Source organism: Hemitrygon akajei, chromosome 7, assembly GCF_048418815.1.
Source record: "Hemitrygon akajei chromosome 7, sHemAka1.3, whole genome shotgun sequence".
Classification (NCBI taxonomy): domain Eukaryota; kingdom Metazoa; phylum Chordata; class Chondrichthyes; order Myliobatiformes; family Dasyatidae; genus Hemitrygon; species Hemitrygon akajei.
Genome location: NC_133130.1, coordinates 118,035,113 through 118,062,622, shown reverse-complemented (window position 1 = coordinate 118,062,622; position 27,510 = coordinate 118,035,113). Strand labels below are relative to the sequence as shown.

The window sequence follows — 27,510 nt, the reverse complement described above, 5'->3', positions numbered from 1 at the left end:
GGGCATTGGTGAGGCCAAATTTGGAGTATTGTGTACAGTTCTGGTCACTGAATTATAGGAAAGATGTCAACAAAATAAAGAGAGTACAGAGAAGATTTACTAGAATGTTACTTGGGTTTCAGCACCTAAGTTACAGGGAAAGGTTGAACAAGTTAGGTCTTTATTCTTTGGAGCATAGAAGGTTGAGGGGGGACTTGATAGAGGTATTTTAAATTATGAGGGGTATAGACAGAGTTGATGTGGATAGGCTTTTTCCATTGAGAGTAGGGGAAATTCAAACGAGAGGACATGATTTGAGAGTTAGGGGGCAAAAGTTTAAGGGTAACATGAGGGGGAATTTCTTTACTCAGAGAGTGGTAGCTGTGTGGAACGAGCTTCCAGTAGAAATGGTAGAGGCAGGTTTGGTATTGTCATTTAAAGTAAAATTGGATAGGTATATGGACAGGAAAGGAATGAAGGGTTATGGGCTGAGTGCGGGCCAGTGGGACTAGGTGAGAGTAAGCGTTCGGCACGGACTAGAAGGGCCTGTTTCCATGCTGTAATTGTTATATGGTTATATAGGTATTTTGCTTCCCAGGTGGCAGGATCATGGATGTCACAGGTCACGCCCACAGCATTCTAAAGGTGGATGGTGAACAGCTGGAAGTCATGGTACATACTGGTACCGCTGACATAAGTAGGAAAAGGGAAAAGGTTCTGAAGAGAATATCTAGGGAGTTAGGTAAAAAGCCAAAAATCAGGACCTCCATGGTAGTAATCACTGGATTGCTGCCTGTGCCACGCGCCTGTGAGGGTAAGAGATAACTTAAGCCTAATGTATTATCTTAGAACAGGAAGCACAAATAAACCACACTATATACCACATAGTAAGTTACCGATATTTCCACAAAGATCTCCAGGCGCACGATTCTCAGCCACCACTTGATTATGGCTGTTGTTGGGGGACATGATTGCTGCTGTTGTCAGCGGGTGAAATCACCCTGGGTCCATCCTAGGCACCGATCGATCCTGATTCTTCAGTCAGGTGAAGTCCTAAGAACCGGGCGAAAGGTGCCTCAATAAATAGGGGTTCAATAAACTTTTGTAGCGGGAGAGGCACAGAGACAGGCAAACTCTTTGGTCTTTTGTTCTCATGCCACTAACTCAGCATGGATTCAATAGGAGTTCCACAAGCATTGAGAGACGCACAGAGACAGGCAAACTCTTTGATTTTTTTGTTCTCATACCATCAGTGCCTGAGGCCAACTGCTATCAGCAAACAGTAGACATTAACAAACCCACAGTGCTCACATGCTGAAAACTCACAAAGAGTTAAAGTGTCACTTGGAATTGTGCAGACTTGCATCTAATATTTTTACAAAATTTAGTACACCACAACACAATAGTGCAAAAAGAGAGCAAAATAGTTCATGGTGCGGTGTACTAAAATCTGATTGCAGAGGGGAGAAGCTGACCTTAGAACATTGAATGGACATCACCAGCTCCTGTACCTCCTCCCAGATGATAGGGGATCTTCCTTCTCCATTTTTCATACACAGAGTTTGACATGCAGAAACTCTTCGGAAGTAACTGTCCTTTTCAGAATCAGAATCAGGTTTATTATCACCGGCATGTGCTGTGAAACTTGTTACCAGAATCAGGTTTATTAATCAGGATTGCAAGTATAGTTACTGTTCCTTGCAGAAACAAAGCAGTAAAGGCCAGTTAGCAGAGACATAGAAACAGGCCATTCAGACCATTGAGTTTGTGCTGATCATCAACCACTCATATATGCTAACCCTTAAAATTTATCTCTTTAAATCATAAGGTAAAGATAAGGCCATTTTAAACTCTCTTACATTCTCATCAGCTATCCGTGCAAATCGATTGGAAGGTACGAAGGCTCATGGTCTTCTTTAGTTGGGGAATTGAGTTCAAGAGCTGTGAGGTAATGTTGCAGCTCTATAAAACACTGGCTACACCACACTTGGAGTATTGTTTTTCCTTTTTCCCACGGGACAAACTACTAATACGAGAGGGCATAACCTTAAGGCGATTGGAGGAAAGTATATTGAGGGATGTCAGAGGTAGGTGTTTTTTTACACAGAGAAGTGGGTGCATGGAATGGACTGCCAGGGGTGGTGGTAGAGGCAGATACATTACAGGCAGTTAAGAGACTCCTAGATAGGCACATGGATGATAGAAAAATGGAGGGTTATATAAGGAGGGTTAGGTTGAACTTGCAGTAGGTTAAAGGGTCAGCATAACATTGCAGGCCAAAGGGCCTGATCTGTGCTGTAATGTCCTCTCGTCTACAACAACCCCCAGTTTCAACCCCTCACCCTCACACCAGGGCAGCTTACAGGAGACAATTTTAACCTATCAATTCACCCGTCATCGGGACGCGGGAGGAGAATGGAGCGCCCGGAACCTGCACATTCACAGGGAAAATGTGCAAACTCCATGCAAATGCTAAAGGTCAGGTTGCTCTGACATTCCATTCTGAATTTATTTTCCCCGGAACTTATTTCCCTGAGAGAAGGTCGAAAGTCCCTGAGAGCTGAGAAGTCGAGTCACGAGCGACCAGGTCACCAGGGTTGAAAGTCCCTGAGAGTCCTGAAGTTGAGGCCTGAGCGTCAAATTCATGATCGGTATTCCAGGGTGATGTCCAAGGCTGCAGGCTCAATGTCTGTGAGCCTGAGAATGGCTGCAGTCTGCCCTGGAATTGCAGGCATGCATGCCTGTGTGTGTGACGGGGTGGATGGGGGGGATGGGGAAAGAGCTTGTTTAGTTGTGTGTGGTGTTCTGCTGAACGCAGTGGGCATGTCATGTTGATGCCGGAATGTGTGGTGAGATGCTCTTCTGCACACCACTGTTGTACCGTGTGGTTATTTGAGTTACTGTCAGCTTGAACCAGTCTGGCCATTCTCCTCTGACCTCTCTCATTAACAAGGCGTTTTCACCCACAGAACTGCTGCTCACTTGGTGTTTATTTGTTTTTTGCACCATTCTCTGTAAACTCTAGAGACTGTTGTGAGTGAAAATCCCAGGAGATCAGCAGTTTCTGAGATACTCAAACCATCCCATCTGGTACGAGCAACTATTCCACAATTATATTTCTTCCCCATTCTGATGTTTAGTCTGAGAAACAACTGAATCTCTTGATCGTGTCTGCATACTTTTATGCATTGAGTTACTGCCACCATGATGGACTTATTAGATAATTGCATTAATGAGCAAGTGTATAGGTGTACCTAATAAAGTGTCCAATGAGTGTAATTAAGTACCTATCAACTGCTGATTTAAATGCATCCAATGACTTGATCTCTACAGCCGTCTGTGGCAATAAATTCCACAGGTTCACCATCCTCTGGGTAAAGAAACTCTTCATCATTATACTGAAGGAACATCCTTAAATTCTGAGGCTGTGCACTCTGGTCCGGACTCCTCCACTATTGGAAATATCCTCTCCACATCCACTCCTTCTAGGCCTTGCAATATTCGACAGGTTTCAATGAGATCGCCCCCTCATTCTTCTGAACTCCAGTGAGTACAGGCCCAGAGCCATCAAACGCTCCTTATAAGTTAAGCTTTTTTATTCCTGGTTTGATTCTCAAGAGCCTCCTCTGGATCCTCTGTCATATGCTTTAGTATTCTGACTGGCCTCTCACCTTTAATTTTAGCCTGACTCATACCCAGCTTGATGCAATTCGAGTGAATTGAATCCTTGAAGGAACATTTTAGCCCTTGGGATCTTTAACATGCCATAAAGATTCTGCTGCTGTACGGTAGTCTAAACAAATATCGTAAGTGCAACATGAATTTCGAGGCAGGTGTATTTTTGTAAACATGAGAAAATCCGCATCTGCTGGAAATACAAAGCAATAAAATGCTGGAGAAACTCAGCAGGTCCGGCAGCTGGAAATCAATAAACAGTTGATGTTTCAGGCCGAGACCCTGCATCAGGAAAGAAGGCGTAAGATGCCAGAATAAAAAGGAATGGGGAGGTGAAGGAGGTTAGCTGGAAGGTGACAGGTGAAGCCAAGTGGGTGGGAACGGTCAAGAGCTGGAAAAGAATCTGTTAGAGAAGACAATAGACCTTAGGAGAAAGGGAAGAAGAAGGGGACCCGGGGAGAAGTAATAAAAAGGAGAGAAGAAGTAAAAGGTTAGAATGGGGAATAGAGGAAGTGGGGCGGGGGGGGGATATGTTTACTGGAATGAGAGATTGATATTCATGTCATCAGGTTGGAAGGTGCCCAGACAGAATATAAGATGTTGCTCCTCCACCCTGAGGGTGGTTTGACCTTGGCACCAGAGGAGGTCATGGACCAACAAATCAATTTTAATGATGTATTTTTATAATACATTATTAAAATTGACCAATAATGGAGGTGCTTTATTGACCATTAACCAGGGAGTCTAAGCATCATTCCATGTGGTTAGTACAGGACAAATTGAGGCACTTTACTGTCAGTCTCTGTAACACCAAGTGAAGCATGAATGGGTTTCAGGTGTACGCTGGAAGTGAAGCCAATTCTGTTGGATCGTGCAAAACTTTTAACAGTTTTAGACTGTACCATCTATACTGAATGTTTTTAGAGGAAAGTCCAGAATTTCAGGGTGAGCTATAGATAATTTCTGCAAGATAATAACTGACAAAGAAAATTGATGGTACAACATAATTTACATTCCAAGTTAGTGAGCTGATGGGTGTGTTTCAGCTTTGAGCCAAAGACGTCTGTGATCTGGCTAAAAGCAGATCTGAACATTGAATGTGAGTTGCATATGTGATTATTATTTGCCCAAGCCTCATTAAACCAGTAAACACACACAACTGACCATGCCTCCTGGTCCAAAATCAGTGTGCACAGGGTGTGACCATACGACCTTAAGGCATAGGAGCACAATTAGGCCATTTGGCCCATTGATCTGCTACACCATTCCTTCATGCCAGACCTGTTATCTCCCTCAACTCCATTCTCCTCCAATTTCCACTTAACCTTTGCCGCCCAGATCAATCAAGAACCTATCAACCTCCTATCAATGACTTGGACTCCACAGCCATCTTTGAGAATGAATTCCACAGATTCACCACACTCTGGCTAAAGAAATTCTTCATCCTCTCTATTCTAAAGGGACATCCTTCTATTCTGAGGCTGTGCCATCTGGTCTTAGACTCTCCCACTATAGGAAACACCAGTAGAGTCTATAGAAGTGAGGCAAAGCAGCTGCTTCGTATAGGGTCGTGGACCCTATACAGATTACAGAGGAAGAGGTGTTAGCTGTTTTGAGGCAAATTATGGTGAATAAAACCGCAGGGCCTATTGGAGTCCAGTGCAGAAATTGCAAGGGCCCTAGCAGAGATACTAATGCATCCTTAGTGACAGCAGAGTTACCAGAGGGTTGGAGGATAGCTAATGTTGTTCCACTGTTTAAGAAAGGCTCAAAAAATAAACCGGGGAAATTATAGGCCGGTGAGCCTGACATCAGCAGTGGGAAAGTTATTGGAAGGTGTTCTAAGGGATTGGATATATTTGGATAAACAGGGACTGATTAGGGATAGTCAGCTTGGCTTTGTACATGGTAGATATTGTCTAAACAATCTTAAAGCATTTTTTGAGGTAGTTACCAGGAAAGCTGATGAAGGCAAGGCAGAGAATGTTGGCTGCATGGACTTCAGCAAGGTGTTTGACAAGGTCCCACACAGGAGGTTGGTCAAGAAGGTTCATTTGCTTGGCATTCAAGATGCGGTAGTAAATTGGATTAGACATTGGCTTTGGTGTAGAAGCCAGAGAGTGGTAGTAGATGGTTGCCTCTCTGACTGGAGCCTGTGACTATTGGAGTGTGTCACAGGGATTGGTGCTGGGTCGGTTGTTGTTTGTCATCTATATCAGTGATCTGGATGATAATATGGTTAACTAGATCAGCAAATTTGCGAATGACACTAAGATTGGGGGTGTAGTGAACAGTGAAGACGGCTGTTGTGGTTTGCAGGGGGATCTGCATCAGCTGGAAAAATTAGCTGAAAAATGGCAGATGGAATTTAATACAGACATGTGTGAGGTGTTGCATTTTGGTAGGACCAACCAAGGTAGGTCTTACACAGTGAGTGATAGGACACTGAGGAGGATGGTAAAACAAAGGGATCTGGGAGTACAGGTCCACAATTCATTGAAAGTGGCATGACAGGTAAATAGGGTCATAAAGACACATTTGGCACATTGATCTTCATAAATTATTGAGTGCCAGAGATGGGATGTTATTCTGAAGTTGTATAAGATGCTGTTGAGGCCTAATTTCGTGTTGTGTATGCAGTTTTGGTTATTGACCTACAAAAAAGATGTAAATAAGGTTGAAAAAGTAGAGAGAAAATTTACAATGATGTTGCCGGGACTGGAGGACCCGAGTTATAAGAATGATTGAATCAATTAGGACCTTATTCCTTGGAACATAGAAAATTGAGGGGAGATTTGACAGAGGTATACATAATTATGAGGGGTATAGATAGGGTAAATACAAACAGGCTTTTTCCACTGTGGTTGGGTGGGGCTACAACTAGAGGTCATGAGTTAAGGGCGGAAGGTGAAATATTTAAGGGGAACATGAGGGGAAGCTTCTTCACTCAGAGGTCATGAGAGTGTGGAATGTGCTGCTAGTGCAAGTGGTACGTGCAAGCTTGATTTCAGTGTCTAAGAGAAGTTTGGATAGGCACATGGATGGCAAGTGTATGGAAGCCTATGGTCTGGGTGCAGGTTGATGGGATGAAGAAGTTTAAATGGTTCAGCATGGACTAGATGGGCTGAAGGACCTGTTTCTGTGCTGTACTTTATAACTCTATTCTCCTCACATCCACTCCTGATCTTTCAATATTTGACAGATTTCAATGACAGCCCCTGGCATCAATGTCAATGTCAAAGTAAATTTATTATCAAAGTATGTATATGTCACCAGATGCTACTTGGACTTCCATTTTCTTGCAGACATTTACAGGAAAATAAAAATATACAATAGAATTTGTATAAATGTACAAATACTGACAAGCAATATGCTAAATAAGACAAGTCGAGCAAGTAATAAAAGAAAGTAAATAAATACTGAGAACATGAGCTGCAGTCTTTGAAAGTGAGTCCATACGTTGGAGAGTCAGTTCGTTGTTTTGGTGAGTAGAGTTATCCACACTGGTTCAGGAGCCTGAAGGTTGTAGAGTAATAACTATTCTTACACCTGCTGGTGTGGGACTTCTTGCTTCTTTACCTCCTGACTGCTGGTAGTAGTGTGAAGACAGCACGGCCTGGATGGTGGGGGTCTTTGACGATGGATGCTGCTTTCGTGTGGGGAGGGCTTTTCTGTAATGAACTGGGCTATATCCACCACTTTTTGTCGACTTTTCCATTCCTGGACATTGATGTTTCATATTGCATACCACCAGTACAACTTCCAGCCCTCAGTCAACAAGATAAACTTCAAGGTTGTATATGGTATACATATTTTGATAACAAATTTGAAATTTGAACTCAGTGTAAAATCTGATTCTCAAATGGGAAGTTCCAAACAATAAATAGAAATAGTCTTGCTTCTGCTGGAAAGGGATGAATGCAATTCATTTATTTTCCTGTTTACTCCAGCCCCCTCACCAGTTCAGATGGTTAGTACTGCAGTCATGAGTTGTAATGTGCTAAGGGACTCGGAAATAATCAGAATCAGGTTTGTTCTCTCTGAGCTCCCCCAGCATTTTGTGTGTGTTTCTGTGAATTTCCAGCATCTGCAGTGCGAGAAATTAAGAAGCCACACAGTGAATAGATAGATAGATGGATAGATAGTGTGAAAGAGGAGCAGCAATGTAATGTTCTTGAGTTTATGGGCCATTCAGAAATCCAATGGCAGAAGGTAAGAATCAATTCCTAAATCATCGAGTGTGGATCTTCAGACTCCTGTACCTCTTCTCTAATAGTAATAATGAGAAGAGAGCATATCCGGGATGGTGAGGGTCCTTAATTGTTGAAGCAGTTCTTCAGGTACTGCCTCTTGAAGGTGTCCACAATGCCCATGATGGAGCTGCCTGAGTTTGCAACTCTCTGCGGCTTCTTTCGATCCTGTACCTTCGTCCCAGACCTGGACCTTCTGATCGCGTCAGGGTAAAGTGTGCCCGTGCACGACAGAGATGAAAAGAAACCTCTCTGAGGATTGGGCACCTTTGGAATTCTCAGCTCCAGAGAGTCATGGAGGCTGGGTTTGTTTCTATGTTCAAATTTCAGAGTGTTGTGTTTGCAATTGGAAGCCTGTGACTAATGGTGTATTATACTAATTTCAATGAAATCCATGGAGTACAGGCCCAGAGCCATCAAATGCTCATCACATGATAAGCCTTTCATTCCCAGAATCATTTCTGTGAGCCTCGTTTGAACCCTCTCCAATGTCAGCACATCCTTTCTTAGATAAGGGGCCCAAAACTGATCTCAATACTCTAAGTGAGGCCTCACCAGTGCTTTATAAAGCCTCAGCATTACACCCTTGTTTTAGTATTCCAGTTGTCTCAGACTGAATGATAATGTTGCATTTGCCTTCATCACCACTGACTCAATCTGCAATTTATCATTAGGGAATCCTGCACAAAGATTCCCAAGGCACTTTGCACCTCAGATTTTTGTATTTACTCCTTAGTTAGAAAATAGTTAATGCTTTTGTTCCTTCTATCAAAATGAATGACCATACACTTCCTGACACTGTATTCCCCCACCACTTCTTTGCCCATTCTCATAATCTCTGAGTACTTCTGCAGCCTCCCTGTTTACTCAACACTACCTGCCCCTCCACATATCTTCATATCATCTGCAAATTTGGCCACAAAGCCATCAACTTCATCATCCAAATCATTGACATGCAATGTAAAAAGAAGCAGACCCAACACCGACCCCTGCAGAACACCACTAGCCGTTGGCAGCCCATCAAAAAAGGCCCCCTTTATTCCCAATCTTTGCCTTTTGCCCATCAGCCAATGCTCAATGCAGCTAGTGTATTTTCTCTAATACCATGGGGTCTTATCTTGCAAAGCAATCTCCAGTCAAGTACCTTGTCAAATGCCTTGTGAAAATCCAAGTAAATGATATACACTGACTCTCCTTTGTCTATCCTACCAATTACTTCATCAAGAAATTCCAACAGATTTCTCAGGCAAGATTTCCCCTTAAGGAAACCATGCTGACATTGGCCTATTTCATCATGTGCCTCCAAGTACCCCAAAACCTCATCCTTAATAACAGACTCCAACATCTTCCCAGCCACTGAAGTCCAGCCAGCTATCCTATATTTTCTTTTCTTCCGCCCTCCCTTCTTAAAGAGTGGAGTGATATTTGTAATTGTCCAGTGCTCTGAAACTACACCAGAATCTAGTTATTCTTGAAAGATCATTAATGTCTCTTCAGTCATTTCTTTCTGAATCCTTGGGTCTAGTCCATTTGGTCCAGGTGACTTATCTACCTTCAGACCTTTCAGCTTCCCAGGCACTTTCTCCTTAGTATTAGCAATGGCACTCACTGCTGTGCCCTCACACTCCTGCAATTCTGGCATTCTGCTAGTGTCTTCCACAGTGAAGACTGACACTTACTTTCTTATTTCACTTTTTCTGTCCTTATGATGATTTTAGATGCCTTCTGTTAGTTTTAAAAATCTTTCCAATCCTCTAACATCCCACTAATTGTTGCTGTACTATATGTCCTGTCTTTGGTGTTTATGCTGTCATCGACCTCCCTTGCAAGCCATGATTGCCTCATCCTGCCTTTAGAATATTTCTTTATCTTTGGGATGTATCTGCCCTGCAGTTTTTGACTTGCCCCCAGAATCTCCAGCCATCGCTGTTCTATAGTCATCCCTGCTAGTGTCCCCTTCCAATCAACTATGGCCATCTCCTCTCTCTTGCCTTTCTTGTCTTTACACCACTATAGTACTGATACTTCTCTCTCTCAATTGCAGGGTAAATTCTATCATATTATGATCACTGTCGCCCAAGGGTTCCTTTACCTTCAACTCTAACTAAATTTGGTTCATCACACAACATCCAATCCAGAATTGCCTTTCCCATAGTGGGCTCAACTGCAAGCTGCTCTAGAAAGCCAGCTCATTGGCATTCTACAAATTCTCTCTTGGGATCCAGCACCAACCTGATTTTCCCAATCTACCTGCATATAGGAATCCCCCATGACTATTATAACATTGTTCTTATTACATACTTTTTCCATTTCCCATTGAAATTTATATCCCACATCGTGACTACTCTTTGGGGGCCTGGATATAACTCCTATCAGGGTCTTTTTACTCTTACAGTTTCTTAACTCTAGCCAAAGGGAATGTTGGCCTTCACTGCTAGAAAGATTAGATTTAAGAGTAGGGAGGTTGTGCTGTAATGGTACTGGATATATGAGGCCACACTTGGAGTACCACATGCGGTTGATCTTCTTATTTGAGGAAAAGACATACCAGCATTGGAAGCAAGGTAGAGGAGTTTCGCATGGTTGATTCCTATGAGGAGAGATTGAGATGCCAGGACCAGGTTTGCTGGAATTCAGAAGAATGAGAGGTGATCTAATCGAAACATATAAAATGATGAAAGTGATGGGTACAATAGAGGTAGGAAAGTTGTTTCCACTGGTAGGTGAGACTTGAACTAGGGAATAGAATCTCAAGGGAATAGATTTAGGATGGAGATGAAGAGAAACTGCTTTTCCCAGAGAGTAGTGAATCTGTGGAATTCTCTGTCCAGGGAAGCAATAGAGGCTACCTCATTAAATATATTTAAGATACAGTTAGGTAGATTTTTACATAGCAAGGGAATTAAGGATGATAATAATAATAATAATAATAACTTTATTGATTCCAAAAGGGACATTCTTTCATTACAGCAGCAATATTCAAAAACACACTTTGCAGCGTGTAGACTTAACTAATAATAAAGTACAGATTCAATATATACACAATAATAATGTACCAATGTGCAATAATATGCAATCATAATCTACGAACTAAAGCAGAGACTATTGTACTATGATGTGTGTTCTCCTGTCACACAGAGGTAAACTGTTGTATATGTTTATTGCATTTGGTAGGAAAGATTCTCTGTAATGATCCTGGTGATAGCAGAGCTGAATGAGCCTGTTCGAAAGGGTATTCCACTGCTTATTCATTAGGTCATGGAGAGGATGCGCCTAACTGTCCATAATGGATAACAGTTTGTTTAGTGACCTCCTCTCCACCACTAACTCAATAAGGTCCAGATTGTGGCCAAGGACTGATGCAGCCTTTCTGATGAGTTTCTTTAGTCTTTTTGCATCACCAACACCGATGCTGCTCCCCCAACATAAAGCAGCAAAGAAGGCTGCACTCACTACAACAGACTGGTAAAAAATCTCCAACATCCTGCTGCACACAATGAAGGATCGCAGCTTTCTTAGAAAATAGAGTCTGGTCATCCCCTTCTTGTAAACTGCCAGGGTGTTGGTTTTCCAGTCAAGTCTGTTGTTGAGGTGAACACCCAAGTATTTGTACTCCTCCACCAACACAACCTCTTCTCCCAGAATCGACACAGGACTCGTCACAGTCCTCTTCCTCCTCAAATCAAACACCATCTCCCCGGTTTTGGCCACATTCAGGAGCAGGAGATTCCTCCCACACCACTCCACAAACTTGTCCACCAGTCCTCTGTACTCCGACTCCTGTCCATCTCTGATACACCCAACCACCGCAGAGTGATCGGAGAACTTCTGCAAGTGGCAAGACTCAGAGGTGCACAGTGATGCACAGAAACGGAGACAGGTCCGTCCCTTGTGGCAGCCCAGTGTCACTCTCCACCATCTCAGACAGAGAACTACCCAGCTGTACAAACTGGGGTCTATCTGTCAGGTAGACAGTAATCAGGAGATTGTGGATTTGTCTACACCCATCCTTTGCAGCTTCTCACTCAGAAGAAGTGTCTGGACTGTAGTGAAGGCACTAGAGTAATCAGAAATGTGATTCTCACGATGCCACCAGCATCATCCAGGCGGGAGTGAGCTCCCTGCAACAGGTAGGTGATGGCATCATCCACTCCCACATGAGGTTGGTAGGCAAACTGTAGCGGGACCAATGACGATCTCACTTGCAGTCCAAGGTAAGTCAGGACCATGCTCTCCAGCACCTTCATCACATGAGATGCGAGAGCAATTGGTCTGTAGTCATTAAGTTCAGATGAAGTCGCCTTTTGGGGTACAGGAACCAAGCAGGAAGTCTTCCATAGCACCAGTATCTTTTCCTGACTCAGACTCAGGTTGTAAATGTGCTGCAAAATGGCAGACGGCTGATTCGCACAGGCTAGGTAGCTGGAGAAAAGGTGGAGCTGAGTCCATGAACAGATGAGCCATGATCGTTTTGAATGGCAGAGCAGGCTCTATTTCTGATGTTATTGTATTCTTATGCCCTCGGTTTACAAGTACAAGGAGCTCTGGATGTGACAGTATCGGAAAATAAGGTGGCGAAGAAAGCACATGGGATAGCTGACTGCATTAAAGAGGTATAGAATACAAGAGCAGAGCAACGATTATATAACTTTTTAAAATATTAGTTCAGTCCCTGGATACCACATGATCCACCTTCTGTGTAAAATAAGTTGCCCCTCACAATCCTAATGAACTTCTCCCCTCTCACCATCACACTCAGATTCAGATGTTTGTCACATGTACACTGAAACATTCATTGAAATACATTGGTTGTGTTAGCAACCAACACACCCAAGGATATGTTGTTCATTAACCTGAAATATATGCTCTCTAGTTCTTGATTCCACAACTCTGAGTAAATGAGAATGCGTTCACCCTATCAATACCTCTCCATATGATCACGTCTCAGTCTCCTGTGCTCCAAGGAATGAAGTCCTTGTCTGTCCAACCTGTCCCTCAGATCCTGACAACATCATTGTAAGGTTGTTTTCAGGCTTTCCAGTTTAATAACAGTTTTTCTTAGAGCAAGATGACCAAACAATATTCCGAATGTGGCCCCACCTGCAACACAAGCTCCCAATTTTTATACTCAATGGGGTGACTGTATCTGATGAGGGCCGGTGTGCTAAAAGCCTTCTCCATCACCCTGTCCACCAGTGATACCACCTTCAGGGAGCCACGTTCCTGAACTCCAATGTCTCTGTCTTCATGGAAATGCATCAGACTGGTACAAGGCAAGTGCTTGGTGTGGTTGAATGTACCAAGTTCAAAGTAAGTTTATTATCAAAGTATGGATGAGTTACCATGTACTACTCATTTTCTTGTGGGTTTCACAGGGGAAAAAGATATATAATAGAATTTTATAAAGAAGACTACAGATAAACAAAGACTGACAAACAACCAAAGTTCAAGGTTCAAAGCTAATGTGCAAAAGAAGACAAACTGTGCAAATAAAAAAATAAAAACAATAGAATCAGTTCAGAGTTATGGTGAGTGAAGTTATCCACATCTGTTCAGGAGCCTGATAGCATCAGTTCATAGTTATGGTGAGTGAAGTTATCCACATCGGTTCAGGAGCCTGATAGCATCAGTTCAGAGTTATGGTGAGTGAAGTTATCCACATCGGTTCAGGAGCCTGATAGCATCAGTTCATAGTTATGGTGAGTGAAGTTATCCACATCGGTTCAGGAGCCTGATAGCATCAGTTCAGAGTTCTGGTGAGTGAAGTTATCCACATCGACTCAGGAGCCTGCTGGTTGAAGGGTAATAACTGTTTCTGAGCCTGGTGGTGTGGGACCTAAGGCTCCTGTGCCTCCGTCACGATGGTTGTGGTGAGAAGAAAGCGTGGCTGAGGGATGGGGATCTTTGATGCTGTTTTCCTGTGCCAGCGCTCCATGTATATGTGTTCAATAGTCGAGAGCATTTTGCGTGTGATGGACTGTATCCACCACTTTCTATACCCTTTTTCATTCCTGGGCATTGGAGGTTCCATACCAGGCCACGATGCAGCCAATTGGAATACTCTCCACTATGCATCTATAGAGGTTTGTCAAAGCTTATGTTTACATGCCAAATCTATGCAAACTCCTAAGAAAACTCCTTCCCTTTCCCTTTCTTCCATTGTCCACTGTCCTCTCCTATTAGATTCCTTCTTCTTCAGGCCCTTACTCTTCCATCTATCACCTCCCAGCTTCTTAATTCATCTCCCCAACCCTATGCACCCACTTTGCCAATCATCTGGCATCACCCATCACATGCCAGCTTGTACTCCTTCCCTTCACCCCCCACCTTCTTATTATGGTTTCTGCCCCTTTTCCAGTCCTGATGAAAGATCTCAGCCCAATATATCAACTGTTTATTTCCCTCCAAGATGCTGCCTGACTTGCTGAGTTCCTCCAGCATTTTGTCTGTGTTGCTCTGGATTTCCAGCAGCTACAGAATCTCTTGTGTAAAAGAGACACTATTGTATTTTCTTTGTGATGATACTTCAGTGGTGGTCCCAAGACAGTTCCTCTGATATGTTAACAGCAATGAATTTAAAGCTGCTGACCCTAGAAAGGCCCTCCCAGCATTATGTACTGTAAGAAACTCTCAAGGAATGTATGCAAAAAAAGTTTGATGTGGTGCTGATGTGACAAAAATGGAATAATCTGACCCACACTGAAAATGATGACAGATTAATATTCTGCATTAAATACATCTTCAAATGTTATGAATAAATTATTATTTTGACATTTAAACATAGTTTTCTGTTTGAACTTACTAGCAGAGCAGTAGCAGAATAAACAGTGACATCATACACAGAGACCCAGATTAGTTTAAGGGGTCAGCGTTTGGCCTTTCTGAAACAATGGACAGTTGAGTTCGGGCGGGTCAGTTTGAAACTCATCCATCTACGAGGAGCAGTAAGACGTTCAGAGGATTCCTCAAGCAGGAATTCTCCATCAGTAACCAAGAGTCTGATCAGATGTGAGAGGACATGAAGGTCATTCTGAATTGCATGTTATCTCTGGCCATTTTTGTACAATTCTTTTGCTGTCTCAGCAGTTCATGAACAACCCCTACTGTTAGAGCCAAGAAACAAAAATGCTCCAAATATGGTCCTTAAGGCTCAGTACAGTTTAACCCTTAAACTTCCTCAAGACTTGCTGCTCCCAGTGAAGTCCGTTGATCAACAGCTTGGATTTCATTGTTCAGTTAGTATTGAACCGCATACGTTTGTTTTTCATCTGAAGCTTCAGGGTCTATTATACTAATGCAGGAATATCCCTCAGAAAGTTCCCAAGCTGAAGAAGTAGTCTTTGTACATTAGAGATTATAGAAATGTACAGCCAGAAAGAATGCAATGTGCACCAATCCTATGAATATGACCAATATTTCTATGAGGGAAGTACAAGACTGATATATTCCAAATAAGAAGAAATTTTCAAATGGAAGAAGGACACTAGAGGATTGGGAAGCTTTTAACAACTTGCAGAAGGAATATAAGAAGGTTATCAGGAAGGAAAAGATGAATTATGAAAGGAAGGTGGCAACTAAAATCAAAGAAGATATTAAAAGCCTTTTTAAGTATATAAAGGGTAAAAGAGAGTTGAGGGTAGATGTAGGACCAATAGAAAATGAGGCTGGAAATATTGTAATGAGAGACCCAGAGATGGCAGAGGAACTGAATGCGTATTTTGCATCAGTCTTCACAGTGGAAGACATCTGCAGTATACTGTGCATTCAGGAGTGTCAGGGAAGTGAAGTAAATGCAGTGACGTCTGAGAAGGTGCTCAGGAAGCGTAATGGTCTGAGGATGGATAAATCTCCTGGACCTGATGGAATGCACGATCGGGTTCTGAAAGAAGTAGCTGCAAAGAATGCGGAGGCAATAACAGTAATCTTTCAAGAACCGATAGATTCTGCCATTGTACCAGATGCCTGGAAAATTGCAAATGTTACCGGCTGGTGGCATAGTGGCATCAGCGCTGGACTTCGGGGCGAGAGGTCCCTTGCACACTGTCCATCCGTGCCTGGGTTAAGTGTCGAGCTAGCAACTCGACCTCTTTAAAAAAAACCTGGAGAGGGATGGGCTCCGCCAGGTTTCAGACGCCCAAGCCACACCAAACGATGAACAATCAAAAAGATTGGTGCAAAAAGCTTGTCACAATGGTGCCCCGACGACTCCAACACAAGTTAAGTGTGCACACACACACACTCCTCTATTTAAGAAGGGTGGGAGGCAGCAGAAAGGAAACCATAGACCTGTTAGTCTGACATCAGTGGTTGGGAAGTTGTTGGAATCGATTGTTAGGGGTGAGATTACGGAGTACCTGGAGGCACATGACAAGTTGGGCCAAAGCCAGCATGGTTTCCTGAAAGGAAAATCCTGCCTGACAAAACTACTGCAATTTTTTGAGGAAATTACAAGCAGGGTAGACAAAGGAAATGTAGTAGATGTGCTGTACTTGGATTTTCAGAAAGCCTTTGACAAGGTGCCGCACATGAGGCTGTTTAGCAAGTTAAGAGCATGTGGAATTACAGGGAAGTTACTAGCATGGATGGAGCATTGGCTGGTCGGCAAAAAACAGAGAGTGGGAATAAAGAGAACCTATTCTGGCTGCCAGTTACCAGTGGAGTTCCACAGAGGTCAGTGTTGGGACCGCTGCTTTTTACTATGTATGTCAATGATTTGGACCATGGGATTAATGAATTTGTGGCTAAATTTGCCAGGGATACAAAGATAGGTGGAGGAGCGGGTAGTGTTGAAGAAACAGAGAGCCTACAGAGAGACTTAGATAGTTTAGGGGAATGGACAAAGAAGTGGCAAATGAGAAGTGTATGGTCATGCACTTTGGTGGAAGAATTAAACAGGCAGACTATTACTTAGATGAGAGAATTCAAAATGCAGAGATGCAGAGGGACTTGGGAGTCCTTGTGCAGGATGCCCTAAAGGTTAACCTCCAGGTTGAGACGGTGGTGAAGAAGGCGAATGCAATGTTAACATTCATTTCTAGAGATATAGAATATAAGAGCAGGGATGTGATGTTGAGGCTCTATAAGGCACTTGTGAGCTCACACTTGGAGAAGTGTGTGCAGTTTTGGGCTCCTTATTTTAGAAAGGGTACTCTGACATTGGAAAGGGTTCAGAGAAGATTCACGAGAATGATTCCAGGAATGAAAGGGTCACTGTATGAGGAACATCTGGCATTCTCCTGGAGTTCAGGAGAATGGGGGGGGGGGGGGGGGGGGGATCTCATTGAAGCATTCCGAATGTTAAAATGCCTGAACAGATTAGATATGGCAAAGTTATTTCCCACGATGGTGGAGTCTGGGACAAGAGGGCACAAATTCAGGATTGAAGGACGTCCATTTAGGACAGAGATACGGAGAAATTACTTTAGTCAGATGGTGGCAAATCTGTGGAATTTGCTGCCACGAGCGTCTGTGGAGGCCAAGTCATTGGGTGCTTTTAAGGCAGAGATAGATAGGTTCTTGATTAGCCAGGTCGTAAATTGGGGGACTGCTTCGTTGAACACCTCTGCCCCATCCTCCACAATCCATGACCTCCTCTTGTACCACGATGAGGCCACTCTTGGGATGGAGGAGCAGCACCTTATATCCTTATATTCTGACTGAATACCCTCCAACCTGATGGCATGAATATTGACTTCTCTGTCCAGTAAACAATTCGTCCACCCCCCACCATTCCTCTCTTTCTCACTCTGACCTTTCACTTAATCTCTCCTGCCTATTACTTCCTCTTGGGTGTCTTCCTCCTTCTCTTTCTCCTATGGTCCACTCTCCTCTCCTATCAGATTCCTTCTTCCCCAGCCCTTTACCTTTCCCACCCACCTGGCTTCACCAATCACTTCCTACCCCTCCTCCACTCTTTAATTCTACTGTTTCCCCCTTCCATTTCAGTTTAGAAGAAGGGTCTCAGCTTGAAGCATCAACTGTACTGTTTTCCATAGATGCTGTCTGACCTGCTGAGTTCCTCCGGCATTTTGTGTGTGTCGCTTTAGATTTCCAGAATCTGCAGACTTTCTCATGTTTGTGATTGTACACTACCTCACTATTTTCCCCCTCTCTCTTTGCACTACTTATTTAATTTATTTTCATATATACTTCTTATTGTAATTTATAGTTTTATTATTATGTATTTCAATGTGCTGCAAAACAAATTTCACGACGTGCTGGTGATATTAAACCTGATTCTGATTTAATGTCAACATCAGCTACTATTAATTCTTATGTTTCGTTCCAAGAGATATACTTCAAAAAGGCAGCATTGTCTTTGAAACGCAGGAGGTTCAAAGTATTCATTTGGAAAATCTTTGCCTCCCTTTAGTATGAGAAGAGAGTGAAAGAGCTTCCATTTTACATAGTACCTCTCGTATCACATGAACACCACAACCAGTGAATTCTAATTGAAATGCAACCAGCAACAGTGCAGGATTGCACAAAATCAAATTGGCATTATCTTCCCTTCCAAATCGTACTGTCTCCCAGCAACAATCAATCTGCTGCAGAAACACAGCGGGTTGAGCAGCATCTGTGAGGCAAAGGAATTGTCGATGTTTCGGTTCGAAACCCTGCTTTAGATAGAGTGGATATGGAGAGGATGTTTCCTAGGATGGGTGAGTGTATGACCAGAGAGCACAGCCTCAGAACAGAGCAATGTCCATCTACAACAGAGATGAATAGGAATTTCTTAAACCAGAGGATGGTGAATTTGTGGAATTCATTCTGACCTATGGCTGTGGAGGCCAAGTCATATTTAAAACAGAGGTTGATATGTTTTGAGTTAGTCAGGGCTTTAAGGGTTTTGGGAGAAGGCAGGAGAATAGGATTGAGAGGGATAATAAATCAGCCATGATGGAATGGTGGAGCAGACTCAATGGGCTGAATGACCTCATTCTGCTTCTATGTCTTGTGGTCTTATGCTTGTCTGTTGCCCCAGCTTCCAGAATATGCAGTCTCTTGTGTCTGTATATATGTCCATAGGCTGTATGCTCAATTGTCCATAAAACCATAAGACATAGGATCAGAATTAGGCCATTCAGCCCATTGGGTCTGCTCTGTCATTCCAACATGGATGATCCCTTTCAATGCATCTATTTCATCAATTTCAATAAAGTATAACCATATAACAATTACAGCATGGAAACAGGCCATCTCGGCCCTTCTAGTCCGTGCCGAACGCTTACTCTCATCTAATTCCACTGACCCGCACTCAGCCCATAACCCTCCATTCCTTTCCTGTCCATATACCTATCCAATTTTGCTTTAAATGACAATACCGAACCTGCCTCTACCACTTCTACTGGAAGCTCGTTCCACACAGCTACCACTCTCTGAGTAAAGAAATTCCCCCTCGTGTTACCCTTAAACTTTTGCCCCCTAACTCTCAACTCATGTCCTCTTGTTTGAATCTTCCCTACTCTCAATGGAAAAAGCCTATCCACGTCAACTCTATCTATCCCCCGCATAATTTTAAATACCTCTATCGTCCCCCCTCAATCTTCTACGCTCCAAAAAATAAAGAGCTAACTTGTTCAAACTTTCCCTGTAACTTAGGTGCTGAAACCCAAGTAACATTCTAGTAAATCTTCTCTGTACTCTCTCTATTTTGTTGACATCTTTCCTATAATTCGGTGACCAGAACTGTACACGATACTCCAAATTCGGCCTTACCAATGCCTCGTACAATTTTAACATTACATCCCAACTCCTATACTCAAAGCTCTGATTTATAAAGGCCAACATACCAAAAGCTTTTTTCACCACCCTATCCACATGTGATTCCACCTTCAGGGAACTTTGCACCATTATTCCTAGATCACTCTGTCCTACTGCATTCTTCAATGCCCTACCATTTACCATGTATGTCCTATTTGGATTATTCCTACCAAAATGTAGCACCTCACACTTATCAGCATTAAACTCCATCTGCCATCGTTCAGCCTACTCTTCTAACTGGCCTAAATCTCTCTGCAAGCTCTGAAAACCTACTTCATTATCCACAACGCCATCTACCTTAGTATCACCTGCATACTTACTAATCCAATTTACCACCCCATCATCCAGATTATCCACAATTATCCACAAAATATTCAACCTTTCCCTATAACTCAATCTGGCAAAATCCTTGTAAATTTTCACTGCACTCTATCCATCTTATTCATCTTTCCTGTAGGTAGGTAACCAGAACTGGACACAATACTCCACATTAGGTCTCACCAACATCTTATACAACTTCAACATAACATCCCAACTCTTGTACTCAGTACTCTGATTTATGAAGGCCAATGTGCCAAAAGCTCTCTTTATGAACCTGACTACCTGCAGTGTCACTTGCGAAGAATTGTTGCTGGCATCTCTATTTCACTTTCTGTAAAGTCACTTCCATAGCAAAATTATTCTTCTACTGAAAGACTTCTTTTTAACCATATTATTTATTTCCATATTTAGCAAAATATTTTTTAGTGGTTACTGTGCCCTGGAATAGTTGAAATTCTAAAGAATGAATCACAGTTTCCCAATTTTCATTTCCTTTTTGGTGGCTCACCTCCCTCTGAATCAGAATTCTCGTAATTTGTAGAGCTTTGTAGTGGAGGAGTGCTGTTGTGGGGATAGGCTAAATATAACCGTATCAGGCAGGAGCTTGGAGCAAAGTTCAGGAGCCGCTATTATTGGGCAAGTCCACATCTGACATGGGGGCCATTTCAATGCCAGCTGGTCAAAATTCAGGGCCAACGTGTCCCTGTGAAAAAGAAAGACAAGGAAGGCAAGGCATGGGACCCTTGGATTGTGGGAGATGTCGCAAATCTGGTCCAAAAGAGAAAGGAAGTATTTGTAAGGAAGATGAAATTGAACAAGCAATATAAAAAAAAGCAGAAAAGAAAATAAACAGAATCAGGAGAAGGAAAAGGGGCTATGAAATGATTAAATGCAGGATTGAAGAAAACAAAAAGGCAACTGAAGGAAAGGTACGAGTACTCGAAGACAGAAAGGAATTTGTACTGGGAGTCATGAGAAGTGGGGGAGCTACTAAACAAGTACTTTGCATCACTGTTCACCAAGGAAAAGGCGATAGACATGGAGGATTGTGAGATCAGTGATGGGTATGCTGATGTTCAAGGGCATGTTGCGATGAGGAGGAGGTGCTAAGTCTCTTGGTCACTCAGTGGATAAGTGATGCCTCCAGTTCCTGATGAAATCCATGTCAGGTTGTTGAGAGAAGCAAGAGAGGAGATTGCTGGAGCAGAGATCTTTAGTCACAGGTGAGAACATAGAGTCATAGATAAATACTACCCTGATACAGGCCTTTTGGCCCATACAAGTCTGAACCGACCTTGGTACCCACCATTACCCTGCATTCAGCCAATATCCCTCTGAGTCCTGCCCTTCCATGTACCTGTCCAAGAACTTCTTCAATGACACTATGGTTCCTGCCTAGATCACTCCTCTGCAGCTCATTCCATTTACTCACCACCCTCTGCATGAAGCAGATACCTCTCTGGGCCCCCTTAAATCTTTCCCCCTCTTCCCCTAAATCTATGTCACATAGTTTGGATTCCCCTACCCAGGGGGAAAGACTGTTACCATTCCCCTTATCTGAGCCTCTCAGAACTTTGAACATTTCCACAAAGTTGACCCTCATTCTCCTGTGCTGGACTGTTCCATGCTCTTTATAACATTCACGCAGTGTCCACTTGATTAGGTACAGGTGGACACCTGCTCATTAATGCACATATCTAATCGGCCAATCACTGACAGCAGCTCAGACCATGCAGACGTGGTCTAGAGGTTCAGTTGATGTTCAGACCAAAGATCAGAATGGGGAAGAAATGTGATCGAAGTGACTTTGACCGTGGAATGATTGTTGGTGCCAGATGGGGTAGTTTGATTATCTCAGGAACTACTAATTTCCTGGGATTTTTACTCACAACAGAATCTAGAGTTTACAGAGAATGGTGCAAGAAACAAGAAAATCATCCAGTGAGTGGCATTTTGGTGGAGGGAAATGCTTTGTTAATGAGAGAGGTCAGAGGAAAATGGCCAGACTGGTTCAAGCTGACAGGAAGGCAACAGTAACTCAAATAAGCACATGTTACATCAGTGGTGTGCAGAAGGGCATCTCTGAATGCACAGCACATCAAACCTTGAAGTGGATGGGCTACAGCAGCAGAAAGCCATGAACATACATCCTGTGGCCACTTTGTTAGGTATAGAAGGTACCTAATAATGTGGCCTGTGTGTGTAGAAGACAGCCACTCAGCCTATCAAGTCTAGTCTCGCCCACAGAGCAATCCATCCATCCTTTTGTTTCCCTGTAAGGTATTCATTCTCACGTGTCAATCAACGCACCCTCAGTCATCTACAATGGTGGCAATTCACATTACAAACCACCCCCCCCCCCCCCCAACCTGTCTCTGGGATCGGAGAAGAGACTGGAGCACACGGAAGTGTTTGCCTCCTTGCTTTTCAGGGGACAGTTAGCAGCTACAGAATAACCGGTCACTTTCCTTTTGTTTCTCGTCCTACAGCTGACCACTGCGACCCTGGACGGCAAGCTTCAGCTCTTTGTACCGTAGTGGCAGACAGTCCTGAAGATGGGAACGACAGAGTGTGTTTTCACCAGGTTCAAGTTGTCTCATTAACCAAGAGTGGAAGGATTTCCCATGGCGGTGGACGTGGGTGGGGGGAGGTGGGAGGATGAAGGGGTTTGCAGAGAAGAGGGGTGGTGTTGGAGCCAGATGTAAGTATCAACATCCAGGAAGGAATTAGCCTGAGTATTTAAAACGTGTTGTACATAAGACAATAACATTGGATCAAAATTATATCATTCAGCTCATCAAGGCTGCTCCACCATTCCATCATGGCTAATTTATTATTCCTTTTAGCCCCATCCTCCTCCCTTCTCTCCCTGTAACTCATAACACCTTGACTCATCAAGAACCCATCAGCCTCCATTTTAAATATACCCAATGACTTGCCACACTCTGACTAAAGAAATTACTCTTAATGTCTGTTCTAAAGGGATGTCCCTTTATTCTGAGGTTGTCCCCTATGGTCCTAGACCCCCCCCCCCCCCATACCATCTCCATGTCCACTCTATCTAGTTATTCCAATATTCAATGAGTTTCATTTGATATCGTTTGTAGAAGTGGTTCACACACTATGTTCTTAGTGGCTTGGGAACAAAGCAATCCTGGCAGGCGGACTGCTGGGGAGTTTAGCAATAGCTGGCTGTGGGTCAGTGACTCATCAGAGAAGATAAAAGAGATTTCTGTGTCAGGGGTTCCAGCTTGTGTTGAGCCATTGACTTGGAAGTGGAAAGGAACACGTCAGAACCATTTATATTTACGTGTCCGAGAAATGAATGGCTTATCTGTGGCTCTTTTGAATTGAAAACATTGTTAATTCTCTGGGCAGTTCTTAAGACCATGTTTAGGAATCCCGATATTCCCTTTGTTTAGAAAGCACTCTGTCAGCCCATTGAAAACTTCACTGAGTATTACGCATAATTAATATACCTACAAATCCTTTCATTAAATGATTGTTGTAAACCAATGACTCGGAATTATTTCCTTTACACTTACAAATTGAATCAAATATATCCTACTTTCACCATCTATTCCATTGTCAAAAATGGGCCTATGTTCAAAAACCAGTACAAGTGTGCCCTTGAATTTTGGTTGATGTCACTGAATGTTCTTGGAAATTAGATTGTACACAGTCCTTGTTCATTTGAGTAAGATTATTTAGAACAAAAAGCCCATATCCAGTAAATGTGGAGGTCGACAGGGATGGTTGTGTTTTTGGAGCTCTTCACATTTTTTGACTAACAAGGGCACTGTAAAAATGATGGGCCTTCTCTTGCAGGGCCATCAACACCCATTGCTTTCACCATGAGCATATTCTTGTAATCGGTCCACCATCTACCTCGGCCTCAATTCCTGTGCTCATTGGTTTATTATTGTCACACTGAAATACAGTGAAAAGCTTTTGCTTGAATGCCATCCAGGCAGATCATTCTATACATTGGTACAATCAGGTGGTCCAGAAGTTAAAACAATAGCAGAAGACAGAACAGTTACAGAGAAGGTGCAGTGCAGGCAGACAATAAGGTGCAAGGGTTATAATGAGAAGAATCAGATCAGAATCAGGTAATTTCTCAATCCTCTGGGCTACTACCAGTCCTTCGCAAATTCGTATGCACTACTTTTCAATTAGCTTTTTTTAAAAACCATAGATTGTACCTCTTTGTCATGGAATACCTCTGTAGAATTGGGATAACTTCCTGCTAAGTGTTATAGACCAGCTGTTCGAATATCTGCCACTATTCACCTACTAACTCTCTTAGCTCACTCTCCCAGTCCACCTTGGGCAACAGCAAAGTCATTGCATTATAAATTTTCATTATTTAAGATGAAGTCATTGGTTTTGGTCCTATGGTTAGAGCCCTCAATCTTCATCTAGAATTCCATCATACTATATCTAGGGGATCCTTTACCACATGATCTCTTATTCCTTGTTACTCACAACTAAATCTAAATTAGTCTGTTCCTGGGTAGGCTCCGTAACATACCGTTCCAAGAAATAATCTCCAGCAATTCTTCTACCCTTTGAGTTTGGTTCATCTAATCAATTTGTAGATTAATATTCCCTAACAATTGCAGTTCCTTTTGAAGTTCAAAGTAAATTCATTATCGAAGTACATAAATGTCACCATATACAACTTTGTGATTCATTTTCCTGTGGGCATACTCTGCAAATCTATAGAACAGTAACTATAACAGAATCAATGAAAGATCATCTGGAGTCCTTAAGGACGGTTGTGGGAACATCTCAGTGGATGGGCAAGTGAGTGTAGTCATCCCCATTTATTCAAGAGCCTGATGGTTGAGGGGTAGTAACTGTTCCTGAACCTGGTAGTGTGAGTCCTGCAGCACCTGTACCTTCTACCTGATGGCAACAGCAAGAAAGGAGCATGGCCTGGGTGGTGGGGAATCTCTGACAATGGATGCTGCTTTCCTGTGACAGCATTTCATGTAGGTATGCTCAAAGTTTGGTAGGGCTTTACCCATGATGTACCGGGCCAGATTAATCTCCCTTTGTAGGATTTTCCATTCAAAGGCATTGTTAATTCCATACCAGGCCTTGATGCAGTCAGTCAATACACTCAAGCCTGCCCTAGAGGTTTCACCATTTATTAGCCTAATCCAGAGGTTGTGTTCTGGGGATGTATAGGCTGCTTCTCTCCGACTGTTCACAATTTCCACTCAAAGTGGTTCTACATTACTGGTTACTACAGCACAGTGACATTCTGGTTCCTGACTCGGTTAGCAATACTACCTTTCTTCCCATTTTAGTCAGTTCTTTTGGAATAGTGTATGACCAGAAACACTGAGCACCCAGTCCAGGTCACAGAACATAGAACAGTACAGTACAGGCCCTTCAGCCCACAATGTTATGCACACCTGTACAAACCTGCTCCAAAATCAATTTAATCCATCCCTCCTACACAGCCCATCACCTTCCCCCGGTGCCCCTCTTCCCTTTCTTTCATGGCCCATTCTCCTCTCCTGTCAAATTCCTTCCTCTTCAGCCCTTTACCTCTTCCACCCATCGCTTCCCTACTTCTAACTTCACGCTCCCTCACTCCACCCCCAATCCTCACCCTCACCTGGTCTTACCTATCACCTACCAACTTGTATTCAACCCTCCCCCACCTTCTTGTTCTGCCTTCTGTCCCCTTCCTTCCCAGTCCTGAAGAAGGCTCTTGGTCTGAAATGCCAACTGTTCATTTCCCTCCATAGCTGCTGCCTGACCTTACGTGTTGCTCCGAGATTCCCAGCATCTACAGAATCTCTTGTGTCCACGACCTTCCATTTTTCTTTCGTCCATGTACCTGCCTAGGAGTTAAATATCCCTGATGTATCAGCCTCTGCCTCCACTCCATCATACTCATATATCAAAGTTCAAAATGCACTTATTATCAAAGTACATTTGTCACCATATACTACCCAGAGAATAATTTTCCTGCAGGCATTCACAGTAGAACAAAGAAATACAATAGAATCAACCACAAGATGGCGCCAGTGAACAATGCGACCAAGGGTGACATTCTTCAGACGGTTCATGAAACGACTTCTTTCATTTCTTTTACATCTTCTTCTTTCAGATATAGTTCTGCTCCTGTTGGAGCCTGTAATCTACATTTTGGTGGTGTGTTTTCAGGCTGATTGAGCAATCTAGTGCTTTGCTGTCACCGAGAGGGTTTTGTGACGTTTTGAAGTGTGTGCCCTCGAGGCCAAGAATCCTGTAGACAGGGAACCATCAAACTCACTCCTCCTGCCCTCATGTAACTCGTAATCCACTGACAACTCACTGACCCTGGGGAGAGCCATCAGTCTTTGTCGATGCTGGACTGACGGTCTGACATCTAGCTGGACATCCTGACTCAACTTGTGGATTTCCGTCATTGAAATCGCTGCCATTCAGGGGCAGGGTAGAGAATCTAGCCTGTCCTCTAATTCATGTAATTCCCCCACATGCCTGTCCCTAAAACCTTAACCTGACTCCTAACTCCCCTCTGTGACCTAAAATCCATCCCCTTGAACCCAAAAAATATCAGTAAAACCAACTAAATAACTAAACCTGATCCGCAGATTCTGGTGGGGAAATTTATTCAACAGTGGTGGAAAATGGGGCAAATAGTCTCCTGTTTGTGAAGGCCTTGTGGTTTGCTTTCAAATTTTTTTCTAAGCTTCTCATAGCCCCTCAGCAGAATTTCCTTCTTGGTCTCACCTTGTCATGAGTTATCTTATCCAGGGTCATTAAGCCATAAGACCATAAGATATAGGAGCAGAATTAGGCCACTTGGCCCATCAATACTGTTCCGCCATTTCATCACGGCTGATACAATTTTCCTCTCAGCCCCAATCTCCTGCCTTCTGCCCATATCCCTTCCTGACCTGACCAATCAAGAATCTATCAACCTCAGCCTTAAATATACATGAAGACTTGGCCTCCACAGCTGCCTGTGGTAAAGAATTCCACAGATTTACCACTCTCTGGCTAAAGAAATTTCTCCTCATCTCGTTTCTAAAAGGAGGTCCCTCTATTTTGAGGCTGTGTCCTCGGGTCTTAGACTCTCCCACCATAGGAAACATCCTCTCCACATCCACTTCATTATGGCCTTTCACCAGTCGATAGGTTTCAATGAGGTCACCCCTCATTCTTCTGAATTCTAGTGAATACAGGCCCAGAGCCATCAAATGCTCTTTATATAACAAGCTGTTCAATCCTAGAATCATTTTCATGAACCTCCTTTGGATCCCCTTCTGTTTCAGCACATCCTTTCTAAGATAAGCCCTTGTTCAGCATCATTCAACGTCTGCAGTACTATGCTGCAGATGTTCTACACTCGGTGGTGGCCAGCACTCTGTCCTACGCCGGGGCGGCAGGGCGAGAGCAGCTCACGCCAAGCAGATCGATAAGCTGGTCAGGAAGGCTGGTTCTGTTCTGGGGGTGGAACTGGATTCCCTGGTGGTGGTGTCTGAGAGGAGGGTGC

The 27,510-nt window shown here is 43.2% G+C and overlaps 1 protein-coding gene across 1 annotated transcript in view; it reads left to right on the top strand.

Annotated features, from left to right (window-relative positions):
- The window catches only part of wdr27 (WD repeat domain 27), a 561,812-nt gene extending 538,329 nt beyond the window's left edge, over positions 1–23,483 (top strand). The window contains exon 25 of the mRNA XM_073051837.1: positions 22,478–23,483. Within this exon, the coding sequence (XP_072907938.1) occupies positions 22,478–22,525 (48 nt within the window). The 3' untranslated portion in view covers positions 22,526–23,483. The remainder of the gene's footprint in view (positions 1–22,477) is intronic.
- The last annotated feature ends 4,027 nt before the right edge of the window (positions 23,484–27,510 follow it).